This window comes from Capra hircus, chromosome 3, assembly GCF_001704415.2.
Source record: "Capra hircus breed San Clemente chromosome 3, ASM170441v1, whole genome shotgun sequence".
NCBI lineage: Eukaryota > Metazoa > Chordata > Mammalia > Artiodactyla > Bovidae > Capra > Capra hircus.
The window spans coordinates 105,757,815-105,772,102 of NC_030810.1; the positions used below are offsets into that span (position 1 = coordinate 105,757,815).

A 14,288-nucleotide genomic window follows, 5' to 3' on the forward strand; every position below is an offset into this window, starting at 1 on the left:
GAACGCGGAATCCATCTGTGCCTAACGTACTGCCTGGGCAAGTGGCTCCTGTGGAAGAATTTTCAGTAGGCAAAGGTCCCCCTCTCCCCCACTACTCCTCATCACACACACTCCAATCATTCCTGACTTGGCCTTGAGCAGTATTGGTTCTTCCCTTCCTTGCTTCTAACCAGACAACTCCCCTTAGTCCTTGGGCTGCCTCTGCTTCTGACAGAGCATCTGGAAGAGATTCTCACCTGAAACCCCCCCCTCAGATATGCTGAGTACCTGGCAGGCTAACCACCATTCTTTTCTGCCAAGGGGAAGCTATGGTCTCTCACCGTGACAGGGCCACTCAGCCCTTCCTTCCCCTCCTCAGCCGACCGCACCAAAGAAACCAGAACCCAGGCCAAAGTATCAGAAACGTGTATTCTTTTTCTTTTAATAGTAAACCTCTTTACAACAAATATAGTGAAAGAGTTTTCAAACAAAACTCATAAGAATCTCGAGGACTTTGTCTTTTCTTATTGTGTAGAATACTAAGAAAGCATCACCATACAGCACGGAAAGAAATATTGAAAACAAATCAACAGCCACACACTTGGACTCGCCCTGCCCAGGACCCAGGAGGAGCCCCAGGAGTGTGGGTGATTGTCGGGTTTTAGGGGTGGGGCACCTCCATGGCCTGTCTCCCCCTCCCTCTGCCTCCCCGCCTTCCCTCTGGAACTTGAGTGGGGAAGACAGAGAGAATCCAGATTCTCCATATAACATTCCAGCCCCTCCTCCCCGCATACAAATCCCATTCCTTCTACCAACTGCTTAGGGGATGGAGAGAGGTGGTGAGAGGGGAGATGAGGCGTTCCCAGGCTCCATGTCGCCTCTCCTCCATGAAAGCCTAATTGCACCCCCCAACCCACCCCAGGGGATTCCAAAGAGTCAGTTAAAAATATATAGATATAGATATTTCTAGATACACTTTTACATCATTTCTGTCTCTCCAAACAAATAAATAATCAGCGAGAGAAGGTGCATTACTTCCTTCCTGTTCAAGGTGGGAAGGGCTGGATAAAGGTCAGGGGTCAGTCTCGCTGCATTGAGTGCACTGCTGGGGGGGGGGAGGAGAAATGTCGTGTTCCATTGTGGGGGGTGTGTGTCGGGGTGGGGGGTCCTCTTGCCCACTATCCCTGAAAGCTGTGGGAAACCTGGGGAGGGGAGGGGCATTGGATGACTCCAGTGATTACTTTGGCAAATGCCCAGTTCTTTGGAGGAAGGAGTGGGTGGAGGCAAATTTGGCTTGTGAGAGGAAGAAGAAATGAAGTCTCTACTTGAGATCTGGGTTCTCAGGGACCAGCTCATTGGGCCGGCCAGGAGCCCGCTACCCCCAAGAGAAACTTTGGGATACCGACTTGCAGAAATGTCACATACTCAATCACAGATCAGCTCCTGCCCCTAGGGATAGAAAGAAACAGACACATACACATCCACACATGGTAATCAAAAGCCAGGTTTGCCATTTCAAGGCAGAGGGCAAAACTGGTGAATATTGCACCGTGAACTGCAGGGGCCCTCACCCCCATCCCGTGTTACCGGTGGCCAAGCCCAGCCTAGAAAGGTGGGTGGACTGATGGCGGGAATAGCCTGAGAAGGGAAGGCCAGTCATTCAGCGTTTATTGAGCACCTATCATTCACCTTTCACCCACTCAGCAGTTACTGAGCGCTGGCTATGTGCCAGGCGCTGGGCAAGGCTCTGCGGACACACACACGCATGCGCAAAACTACACCCTGGCTTCTTCCAAGGTCCTGACCAAGTCTCATCTATTCTCGACACTCCCTCTAGGAACCTGCCGGAGACTGGGCATGCTGTGTGCGTGCCCAGCTGGCAGGTGCTGGGGGCAGGTAGGCTGTAAGGAAGAATGACTGCCCAGAAGGAAAAAGCTTCAGAGAGGAAGAACTTGAGTGTTACCCTAAAAGCAGGATGGGGGTGGGGGGAAGTGGGGACTCCAGGAGAGGGACCTGTGCATAAAGGTGTGGGCACTGGGTGGACCATTGTGCGTGGAGTTGCAGGAGAGGTAGGGCTATAGGGAGAAGCAAAGAGGGCCAATGCCAGATCCCCCTGAACTGAAGTATAAACATTAGAGTTGAGGGTGGGAACAGGTGATGGAGCAGAGAAAAGAGTGGGGCTCAGGAAGGAGGGTCACAGAACAGGAAGCCAGGGCTGTATGGCTGCAAGAGCCATCTGTCCCTCTGTAAACACACACTCAGGCACACACGTGCACATACACAAACACAGGCACACGCGTGTGCCCTCAGAGCTCAATTCACACAGAGACTCACATACATGCCCAGACGGGCCTAGAGACACAAAGGCACACCCATGCAATCACACACACACACATAAATACAAAGGTACACTCAGACACGTAAATACCAGGTGCCCTCATAAACACACTCAGGTACCTGTGCGGTCACTCGAACCCCTCTGCTTCTGCTTCCTTCCCTGCATCAAGTGTCGGAATACTACAAGCGGCTGGATTGCAGAGGCAGGCAGAGACTCACCTACCACAAAACCAACCGGGCCTTGTCTAACTCTACTTTCTCATCGGGATGAAACCCCAAGGGAGCACTGCAGCCCTTGGGCAGAGGGGCTGGGCTTCTGCGAAGGAGTGGCACAGGCCCCAGTCTGCCTGCCCACGTCACCCTAGGCCAGGCCCTGGAGGGCAGGGGGTGGTGGTGGGTTGCGGGCCGGGGGCCTGCCCCCTCCAGTTTGATCTGTGATCCAGCCTGAGGTCCCTGGACCCCACGCTTTGGCTGCCCCGACTGGGGAGGCAGCAGAGAGGGTGGACTTGGGGGGAGGGGAGGGGAGCAAGAACAACAGCAGAAGAATCTCGTCTGTACAGTACGGGCCGTTTGAGTCATTATTATTACAATATACTTTGACAAAAATAGAATCTCATTTCATATCAATACAACAACAACAAAAAAACAGTTTCCTGGACTGTTACACTGCTAACGTTTTCCAAAGGTTGCTATTTACAATTACAGTAGCCAAGAGGGAAGGTGGGATGCGGCCTGGGGGTGGTGGGGCAGGAGGTAGCGAGACAATGAGGGCGCCAAGAGCAGGGAAGGGGGGGCCAGGAGCGGAAGGAGCTGGTAGGAGGGCAGGAGAGGGGGCAAGGAGGAAAGAAGGGAGGCAGGCCTTCTTCGGGCCTCCTCTGTTCCCTCTCCCACCCTCACACACCACCCCAGGTCCACTCCTCTGGGGGTGTGTACGTGCAAGGAAGAGCGAGTCCCCTCACTCACACTAGTCCCTGGATGCAAGGGTTTCGGTCCTCAGACGCCCCAGGGTGCCTGAGGCGGCTCCTGCTGAGTCACCTCCCTCTCCCGGTTCTCCCTGCACTTCGTGGCCAGCTTTGCTGGGCTGGTGTCAGCTGAGGGACGGGGAGCTATTGCACTGTATATCTTAGAGAAAACGCTGGGGAAGGGAGGGGGCGCAACTCACCCCCTGTCCCAGCCCCTCGGCCCCTCCTCAGCCCTCTCCTCAGGCTCTGTCTCTCTCCTGCTGTGCTTCACAGGGGCCCCACCCCAAACCCCTCCCCGACAGCCTTCCAGCCCCAGTGCTGCTGGGCCAGCACCTCCACACCTTGGAGGCGCCGCTCACACAAGAATGGGAGAGAGCGTATGCGCGTGCACAGGGGCCTTCGGGGGCCCAGGCCCATGGGCCTGTGGCCACAAGAACAGCCCGGAAGCAGAGACCCTTTTCAGAACCTCTGCCTCACTTTCCCCCTAAAACACAAAACTACTCATTGAGCCGACTTTGGGGTCTCAGTCTATTGTAAGGGGTTTTTGTTGTTTGGTAGTTTTTTTGGTTATTTCCCTCTATCTGGGGGATGGGGTGGGAGGGCTCCGCATGCAGGGCTCGGCGCCTGTCCTTTCCCAAGGCCTATCGGGCCCCCCACCCCCTCCTGCAGCATATGTGTACAACGTGCAAAGTGTCCCCCCCTTCCCGCAAAAAAGAGCCCCTCCCAGCCAGTGAAAATGGCGGGGGGTGCAGAAAGAGGGGATGGGCACATCCCCTCTCCAAAGCGAGAATCCAAATTAAAAAAAATATAATAATAATAATAATAATATAATAATTATACACAAATGTAACCGTCAACAGGACACGGAGCACAAGAAAGGAAGTGGGGGGTCGAGCAGGAGGAGCCCAGGACAGGGAGGGGTGGGCGGTGAGATTGTCAACTCTTCATCAGGGAGGCGGAGAGGAGGGGAGTGGGGATCGTCACTTTAATGTCTGTGAAGAGAGGAGATGGAGAAGGGGGTGTGAGGGCGTGGCCCAGGCTACGGGCTCTGTGCCCCCCACGCCCCTCTCCCAGCAAGGCCGGGACTCTGGTGGCAGGGCCAGCTCTGAGGGGGAGGTCATCGAGCAGAAGGACTGACGCTGGGGGCAGGGGAGATGGGCCTCTGGTCGGGGGCAAAGGGTGCCAGTCCTGCCCTGTGCGGGCTGACGGAAGGGCGAGCTGGCCACAAGGCCTCGGGGGTGGGAGACGAGACAGGCTGGGGGTGGCTTATGGGGCAGTCCCTGGGTGGAGGAGACAACGGCAGACAGGAGGGGCGACGCTACAGTACCCAGGTGTCGAGTCGCATCCTCTTCACAGCTGAGCCCTCAGCCTCAGGCTCTGGGGCTGGGCGCAGCAGGCCCAGTGTGGGCCCGAAGTCCCCCCGTCCATCATCCCGGTCCCCCGTCTCGTAGGAGCCCCCAGCCGGGCTGCTGAGAGCGTCGCCAGGCTCAGGGCGGGTGGCCGGAAACACAGCTGGAGGTGGAGGCGCAGGGCTGCGCTCACGGCTGGGGGACACTGGTTCCGATTTGATGCTGATGTGGGGGTGGGTGGTGACTGTGAGGGCGGCACCCACGTGGGGCAAGGGGCTGCCCGGGCTGGAGACAGGCAATGGGCATGGAGTGCAGGGGACAGAACAGAGGACGTGAGTGACCGAAAAAGTGAGGGGAGGTCACAAGCCAGAGAAAGGACAGAGAATGAGAAGATGGGAGGCGGGGTTGGGGTGGGGACAGGTAGGTGGAGAAAGAGACCAGAAAGGCGGGGGGCGGGGGTGCCGAGAAGGGAAAGGAAGGAAGAGAAATCATGTTAGTTTTCTTTCTGACCCATGTCATCTTCTGCAGCCTGGGGGGCCCCCACCCCTGGGCTGGCTAGGGGAGAGTCTCAGGTGGGTCTCCCAGGCCCACGCCACGGATGCCAGGGCTGCCACTTAGTGGCTCCATGCTGTCCACTGACAACAACCCTGAAGGGATCTCAGATCTCTGAAGGCCTCTCCTCTTCCCGTCTGTCACTCTCCCGCCACAGACACCGGCAGGGCAGCCCCCAGGACTCACATTAGGTTGCTGAGAGACACAGGGACCAGGTGGGGCTGCTGCTGAGGTGGCTGTTGTGGCTGCTGGGGTGGCTGGGGTGGCTGCGGCTGCGGCTGCTGCGGAGGCTGCGGCTGGGGTGGCTGCTGCGGCTGCTGCCAGGCAGTGACGTTGCTGAGCGACAGCCCCCCAGGTGAACTGAAGGCTGGTAAGGAGGAGAGCTCTGCACTGGTCAACTGGTAATCTGTACAGGGTAAGGGAGGAAAGTGAGGGGGAGCTTCCCACTGTGGGAAAGAGGATAGAGGCTCCCACACCCTGGGGAGCCGCCTCCAGGAGTTCTATCAAGGTGGGGGGAGTTGTTAATGATAGCTGTGAATAATTACATCAGCCCATCTGAACTCAGTGAAGACGGCACTCAAAGAAACGCAAATCTTAACCATGAGGTGCTGCTTTTTAACAGGACGTACAAGAGAGGTGGTTTTCTAAAACAAGTGTTGAGCTTTTTTTCTTTTCCCCAGCCATGTGTAGGTGTCACTTTTAGAATGCCAGTTTTAAAAAAGAAGGGGAAAAAGGTAGGTAGGGAAAGTCTAATGCATGTTTAACTGTCATCTCTTCGACTGCCAAGTTCCAAGTGCCTTTCTGGGACAGAAGGGCATCGAGGGAAAGGCTAGGTGAATGGCGCCTCTGAATCGAACGACTGGAACACACAGGACAGGTGGCAGCAGGGCTCTGCTGCTGCGCCCACAAGCTCAAGAGGACGCACCTCTGCGGCCCAGGAGGGCCTGTGAGGGGACCGGGCCTGCGGGACAACCGCCCGGGGTCTGGTGATGTCCCCATGAGGTGGCGCATCTTGTTTTCCAAAATGCCTGTCTCAGTGAAGAAACTGTGATGTTTGCACTGTCACAGAACAAACAGAACCGTGAAATGTCTCACAGTTGACACAGTTGTATTTCATGCCGCAGCCTGTTTGGGACTGTTTAGAAAATGTCTTCCCTGAGGAACAGGGCCGACAGCGTGGTGGTGTGGTGAGGAGGACGTACCGGCCAGCCGGGCCCCCTGCCACACCACCTGAGGGGCTGTCTGCTCCAGCCCTCTGGAGCAGGGAAGACAGGATTATCTGTGCAGTGGAACAGACAGGAGCAGGATGCGAGCCACGGGGTCAAACCTCCTGGCCACCTCCACTCACAGGCCATGTGACTCTGGTGAACGAACTCTGCCTGTAAACTAGAGGCAATAAACCTGCCTGCCTCACACAGCTGCTTTGAGGACTGAGTGACTTAATGCATACGAAGCTGAGAGAACAGTGTGTGGCACATAGTAAATATTCACAGGATTTACCTGCTGTTATTATTCATTCACCAGAGGCAACTGCAGCCTCAAGTTTGAGGAACTCTCCTCAGGTCACAGTGAAAACCAATGGCAGAGCTCAGACAAGACCCGAGGCTTCTTTATTATCTCTGAATCTCACTCTATAGATGGTCCATGCTTGCCTCTGGTCTTACAACAATGTTAGCCAGGAGTGTTGAGACACTTAAATTTAAAAGGCAGACCCAGGGCAGACAGGAGCCCCGAGGACCAACTCTTTACAACACTCATTTCAGAAACAAGGACACCAACCCTGAGGAGTGCGGTGCCTTGCCCAACGGCCACAGCCAGTGACTGGTAGGGACTCGACCCCCAGTCCTGCACTTTCCCACCACACTCCCGCCCTGCCTACCTACAGACCTGACTCCCCACCCACCCGGCTCCTTGGTCTGCTCCTAGAAGGACCACCACCGGACCTCTGCAGCCAGTGTCAACAAGGGGCCAGGGTTGTCCCTACCCGTGATTTCCAGAGGCAGGTCACCCCCAGCTGGAGTTTGGAAGGGGGCCAGGGACTATAAACAGTGAACAACTAAACAGCAATGTGTTCACTGGGGTTCTGTTTATATTCAGAGGGTCACCTGAAAACACCTGCTGTTTAAACTGAGATCTACGTAACTACTCCTGCAGCCGGAGGAACTGGAGCCCCTGGTTTTCGAGAGGATGTGAGAAAGCCCAAATGCTTCCCAGCAGGGCTCTGAGGGCAGCCCAGGGTAAGAATCTGCTTTCTCACCCGCCTGACAAATAGAGTCTAAAGTCTGGCTTTGCTGAGCGTCTGTCCCAGGTTCACAGACACCAACTAACCTCCCTCCTGCTCCACAGAGACCGGTGAAGGGCCTGAGAAGATGGCAGGAAACCACCACCACGGGATTCTCGAGTCAACAGCAGCTCCTGAGCGCCGCCCTCTACCAACCGCGCCGGCTGCCAGGGCTAAAAGGGCCTCAGAGACCCGTCCACCCACAACTCACTGGGGAGAACTCCTACTGGGCTCCATGGGTGCTGCCATCTGAAGCAGTCCTCTCTAAAGCTGCCCAAGGACACGACAACTTGGCAGTGCGCACACACACAGGAGCACGCGCAAGGGACAACGGACTGCACAGACACCCGGGTGATAAACTCTGGACCCCCAACACACATGCCAGGGTCTGCCCCTCAGCATGAGGCAGTCCCTCCAGCTCCTTCACCTGCCCTAAGGGCCTTTCCTACACACAGGGCTGGGTTCTGGAGTTTTGCACACAGGGAAGAGGTGGGGTTCTGTGGCTCTCTGTACTGGTGTCTGGGACCTATCTAGCATGGGGAATGGGGGCTTGGAGAGTGGGGAGAAGTTTAGCGGTCTCTGTTCTAGTCTGATTTCACTGCAGAACAGCCCTGATGCAAGTCACTCACATCTGAGACAAGCTGGGGAGCATGAGAGGCTCGCCTCAGTGAGAAAAACAGACCAGGGCCCCAGCCACACAGATGCTCTGAAGCAAGGTGACAAGGCGTTTCTGCACTGGGAAGTCCTTCTTGACACAGCAGCTTGGAATGCAGGGAAGGGTGTTCAATCACAGACTGTCCCTGGGAGGGTGTGAGTTGGTGACAGGGGCCGGGACAGCCCTGGGGACCCAAGAGAGTCCAAGCACTGGGTGTCCTTTCTGAATTCTTCTACCCAGAAACCTCTCTCACGTCACCAAGTGACACGCCACCTTCAGATCCCCTCCCCCACCTTCATCGGACTTCCTCCTCCCTTCCCCCGTCATTATTCCACCAAACCAACATCAGGGTGAAAGCCCGCTTCCTCCTCCTCCACCTTGCCCTGGAGTCCCTACTTGGCTTTCCCAGGAAGCTGGATACATCTTCCTAACCATGCCTCCCTCTCTCTCATTTCCTCATCCTCCTCCTCCCGGACCTGGACACGCTTCCCTCCCCACTCCCCGACCTGGTCAGCCTGAGTCACCCAGCTGCTCAGCCCACCTCAGACGGGAGCTGCCCAAGGACAGGGCTCTCCTTCTCCATCCGGTCCTATGTAAAAATAAGGGATACTCACACTCACTTAAATTTGATTTTTCAGATGAAACAATGAATAATTTTTCCGTAAATACGTCTTGGAGACAGTTTCAGGAACACCATCACCGTGTGAACGGCATCTGATGCTGCTGTTCGCTAAGTCTGGCAGCCTTAACTAGGTGCTATGCTGTGTGTGCTCATTCACGTCCGGCTCTGCGACCCCATGGACTATAGAGCCCACCAGGCTCCTCTGTCCATGGGATTTCCAGGCAAGAATACTCGAACCTCCTGGGGGCTCCCCCAAATCAACGGCCTTCCTCAGACTGGGGCAGCCCCACAGAATACACTGTGTTTGCTCGGTGGTCCCACCTGCCCCGAGGGCAACTGCACCTGGCTACATGTAACATGGACACTCACCTGTATTGTAGGCAGTGGGCATGGAAGAGAAGGGGAGGCCCTGGCTGAGTAAACTCGGTGTTGCCACGGAAACCACTGGGGTGGTGAGCGAGTGGGTAGACTGGGAGACCCCAAGGCGCTGGGCATTGTTCTGCAGGAGAAAACAGTCTGTCAGAGGTGGCAGATGGGTGGGCTGCTTTACCCGGGCCCCTCACTCCAAAGCCCAGCAGGGCAACTCAAGGCCCAGGTGGGATGCCTCAACATGGAGGCCCCAGAGATACACACACACGGGTGCATACCGAGATGCTGAAATCCACAGAGAGAAACGTGCACACACAGATGTACTCCCACCTACACATGTGCAAAGGGGAAGGTGCACATGCTGGCCCCGTGGCCCCAACACCAGCCAGGGCCCCACCTCCACTCTCCTCCTGGCTGGCCCCTCCACCCGCCACACTGCAGCACACAGCCCGCTGGCATGTGTGAAGGGAACGCGGGGCCTGGCGTGGCATGTGCCTGCGTGTACGCACACACGTGTGTGGGGCTGTCAGCTCCATCTGCTGCTGAGTCACTTGTTTATTCCAACTCCACACTGGGGCCGAAACTGCCGCCGTGTTGGCCGCCAAAGCCTGCCTGCCTTTTCCAGCCTCTCTGGCCTCCCGTCAGGGAGTTGGGGCGGGGAGAGCCCCCATCCCACTCAGGCTGAGGGTGAGTATGTAAGTGTGTGTGCGTGTAAGAGAGAAAGAGTGGCTGTGTGTGCCTCTGAGTGCCTGTAAGATGGGCTGTATGCAGGAAGGAGCACACAGAAGATGGGGAGGCAGGGAAGCCCACAGCCAAGGACAACTCTGGCCTTGCCTGGCCTCAGCTTCCCCTAGAAAGCCGATTTTCCTGTCTGGCTGGCACTCCGCTGGAGGGCCCTGTCCTGGGTGGGCCTGAGTAGAGTCAGAGGGCAGGGGCCTAATGCAGGCATGCTGGGACACAACGAGATCGGACCTCTGAGGCCTGGGGCAGGCCCGCTCCCCTCTCGCGCACATGTGCAGGTACACACAGAGAAGTCAGTTTGCACGAACGCAACGTCACAAGAAGACGTCCACAGACACTCAGGTACACACACGTGCACGGGTAACCCCTTGCCCCACCCCACTCACTCTGTATCCCACCTGGCACTAAGCACAGCTCCTGGCAGCTAACCGAACAGCGCACACACACACGGCTGAAGGGACAAGGCGCACACGGCACTCCATGCTGGGGCCACAGAGCAGGAGGCTGGCCGGGGCTCAAAGCCCCAGCAAACCCCTCACAGCCTCACTTACCAGATCTAAATGGTCCTCAGTCTGGCGGCAGAAATAAAACCAAGGGGATGGCTCAGTCTCTGGCCTCTGCCCTTCCCTCACACCCCTGCCCCCAGGGCCATCCCATCTACCTCTCTGCATCAGAGCAGGGTACTGTCCTGACTGATCTCTGAAGGCGCTACATCCTAGAGCCCACCAGTGAGGAAATCCTCACAGGCTAACCCACGTCCCTCTGCTGTGACAGCAAGTCCTCCTCTCCCCCTCCTGTTATCATTAGGGAACCTTCTCTCCCACCTTGTGTCCCATTTCACCTCCCCCGAGGCTGGTAATTCTGTGTTCCAACCTCTCTTAAGGCCCTTTGGGAGGAAGAGCTCTTAAAAAGCCCCGATTCCACATTCTCTCGGGAAGCCCTAGCTGCTGGTTAACTTTCATCTCTTCTGCTGGAGGTCAGCTTTGTCCTCCCTCCCCACTCTCCCATTCCTCAGCCCCTGCCCTTGGTCCAAACACCCCACTCACCAAGTGATGCATTAACCCCTTTCCTCCCTGGGAAGTGATGACCCTCAGGTCAGGCTTGCGGCTGGGGGCTCCAAGCTGGGCGCTGTGGGCGGGTGGGGGTGGAGACTTGGCAGGGATGACCTTGTTTAGGCTGTTGCCATTGGCCACGGGGAGGAGGCCAGGGGAAGCCCGAGCACTGACATAGCCATTCCCTGGAGAGGTGAAGAGAAAGGGGTAAAAGGAAACACATGGACCTACCACTTATCCTTATCAACTGTGCCAGAAGGCCTGTTACCCAGAACTTCTCAGAATCATGCTCATGTTTTGAGTAGGGGCTGAGTTCTCTAATTTTCCCCTAAAACCACCTTATCTTGGCAATAGGGGGAGAACACCCCTTACTCCTCAATCATCAGGTTCATCCCCATGCCTCCAAGCTACATGTGATGGGGCTGGGTGGTAGGAGCTGGTCACTGATGACAGGAAGTCCAGCACTTGCCCCCAACCAGGCCCATAAAGACACAGGTGGTACAAAGGTAGCAGCCCGAAAGCTAAGACTCAGTGAGGATCCTGGTCACAAGATCAAATCAATACTCAAAAGACTGCTCCCCTTGCCTTGAGCTGGGAATGTCGGGAATGACGCCCCATGAACTTGTTGTGGCGGTGTTATTAGAGCTAGCGGGCTGGTGACACAGCTGCCCCCGTAATTAGACTGGTAATAACAAGCAGAATAACCATCTTTTACACTTGTTCCACACTCCATAACCAACACAGGGCCTTCACATACACCTCAGCGTATTTAATCCTCACACTAACCCTGCAAGAACGGACAGGACATGTATCGTTAGCCATATTTACAGAAGCAGAAACAAAGCCCACTTGGCAGAGGTGTGATGTGTCCAGAGCCACACAACCACTTTCTACTGCTGTGCTTGAGGGTCTACAAGGATCACTGTTCCTTAAGGTCTGCAGACGTTTCTCGGGGCCTTTCTTTGCGGGGGAGGGGTATTCACCCATCCCTGCCCCATACACAGCTACTGCCGAGGGGGTAGTAGTGCATGGTGCCTGGGGAGTGCTAAACCCCCGAGACGTGGGAGTGACCACAGTCAGAAGTGTCGCCTTGCTGTCTCCTGAGAGCACACTGCTTCCCTTGAAGTGTGCGGCTGCCTCCATCCCAATTCCCGGATCACTCCGGGAATGGCAGGAATGTCAGGGTGACGTCAACGGTGACATTCGAAGTCCCAGTCACCAGTGCACAACGGCACCAGGCAGGAGGGGCTGTCAGCTGCTGGGGGTCGGGGGGGCATGGAGGGAGCAGCCTTTCTTCTGTGGTTCACAGATGTGTGCTCCCAAGTGCACACCTACCATGTGCATATTCCCGTACGGGTGAGAATGTCTGTGCGTGAGGGTGTATGTGAGCCCACGCCTCTATCGTCGGCAGTGTCAGATATTTGTATCCTCCAGACCCCAGCCAGACGCCCCTAACTCAACTGGAAGACCCCGGAACCTCTCCTCTCACTGGAAGTGTTGGTGAGTTCTCGGTTTGCCCAGAATTCCCTAAGCCTACATTTTTGTTGATCGTCCACACCCATCACTGCTACAGACAAAAAAATCCAGGGGTTTAAAAGTCCTCAGACTCTGTATACCACCGACTCAGGTCCTGGGATCTTTCTCTCCTCTGACCTAGGTCCCTCGTGGTCCCTGGACACCTGAAGCCACTGAGCAGGCACTCTGGCCCACTCCCAGGCAGAAGAGCAGCTGTACTCACCGACAGGGCTGGGGCAGGCTCCGTTAGCACTGCTGAGGTCTCCCCCCAACATGGCCCCTGGAGGAAGAAGAACCATGGGCTGACAGGATGCCCCCTTCCAGGGTGAGGCCTGGGAACTGAACGGGGAGAGGAGTCGCAGCCCCTTCCCCCAGGAGCCCCGCACATGGGAGAGCGCTGCGGTGGGGGACGCGGGGCAGTCACCGTGGGGACAGAAGCCCCAAGTCCTCACCACGCCTCACTGCCGCCTCGCCACCGCCTGTCGGCTCGCTCACCTGCACTGGCTGGCCGCTGGGGCAGGCCGGGGGACACGCTGCTCCTCTGCAGCGCTGGCTGCTGCGGGGACAGGAGCCGTGGGTCCGTGAGGGATGACGTCACCAGGGAAGGGGTGACCAGGGAGCCGCTGGGATTGCTGAACTGCAGGGAGCTCTGACTGGACACGGGCACCGTGACGGGCATGGCAAAGTTGGGGGCCGGGACAGCTGACTAGACAGAAGATGGAGAGGCAGGGTCAGGCCAGGGTGACCCCTTAGCCTGGACCCACTTTTCCTGGGAGGGCAGGCTGGGGCTCCCCTATAGTCTCTGGGCTGTGTGTCCTACGGCCAGAAGCTGCTCGATCTCTCTGCTCTGGGGCCCCCTGGAATCATGCCTGCCCCTCCCACCAAGGAAGTAGGCAGGCTGGAGTGCTTTGGGATCCAGTTCTGGCCCAGAGAATGAGAAGACGACTCGGCTCGCTGCAGATGGACCCGGGACACCTAGAACCCCCCTAGTGGAGGTGGGTTAGTCCTCAGCCAGGCAGGACACACACAGAGCAGGTTAGAGGCCCTGAGTATAGACCCCAACTCACACACAGAGCTGTTAAGGCCGAGCGCGTGGGTCGGGACACCACCTCACTAGTCGTCTCTCATCCACCCGCCTGCTACAGAGGGTGTTCACCCACCTCACCTTCTTCCCCTTCAGCAGTCTCTGCCTCCCCTCGACAGCGTGACTCAGGGTCTTGGGCTGGGGTGTCAGAGCAGGGCGAGAGAGGCCTCTCCCCAGAACAGATCTGGACAAAGAGCACAGCCTCCACTTTCTAGTTATCTAAGGCTCGCAGGCCATCTACACACTTCTTGCTGGTGAGGCGGCACTCCAGGCCTCTCCCAGCTTATGCTCCATGACAAGGGCCACAGGTTTATCACAACCAGGCTCAGAGGGTCCTCAGTGGTCACCAGCAGCCCCACGCGGCTCAGAGCAGAACATCCACCAGAGGCCGCCGAGGGCCGGGGCGCAAAGCCACACCATGCACCACAGGGAGGCGCTCCTCCATGCGACTACTCACGGCCAGTCTATAACTCTGCATCATTTTATCAAATTCCTCGTCTATCTTTTTATATTTCTCCTCCGTCTGGGGGGTCAGGGCAAACACCTCGTCCACCTCAGGGCTCTCACACTCCCTGTGCTTCTTGTGCAGCGCCTGGGGGGGAAGGGGCCGGGAGGGGGGGCCAACAGAGAGAGAGTGAGTGGGGCTCACCCCATAGCGCCGGAAGAGCCCGTCCAGCTCCTCGCTGGCGCGCCGGTACTTGTCCTCCAGCAGGGGGCTCTGTTCCAGCGAGTCCTCCCCGTCGGGCTCCGGGCTGTCGCAGCCGTTGAAGCCCTTCTTCCTCAGGGTCTG

General features: G+C 57.0%; 1 protein-coding gene across 5 annotated transcripts in view; it reads right to left on the reverse strand.

The window, feature by feature from the left end:
• MEF2D (myocyte enhancer factor 2D) overlaps nt 395-14,288 on the reverse strand; it is a 32,908-nt gene continuing 19,014 nt past the window's right edge. Inside the window, exons 4-12 of one of the 5 annotated variants that reach the window (XM_018039411.1) lie at nt 13,956-14,090; nt 12,910-13,120; nt 12,638-12,694; nt 10,894-11,084; nt 10,399-10,419; nt 9,107-9,236; nt 5,366-5,585; nt 4,606-4,912; nt 395-4,270 (exon numbers count right to left, since the gene is read on the reverse strand). In XM_018039411.1, coding sequence (XP_017894900.1) covers nt 4,259-4,270; nt 4,606-4,912; nt 5,366-5,585; nt 9,107-9,236; nt 10,399-10,419; nt 10,894-11,084; nt 12,638-12,694; nt 12,910-13,120; nt 13,956-14,090 — 1,284 coding nt within the window. In that variant the 3' untranslated portion in view covers nt 395-4,258. 5 annotated transcript variants of the gene reach the window in all.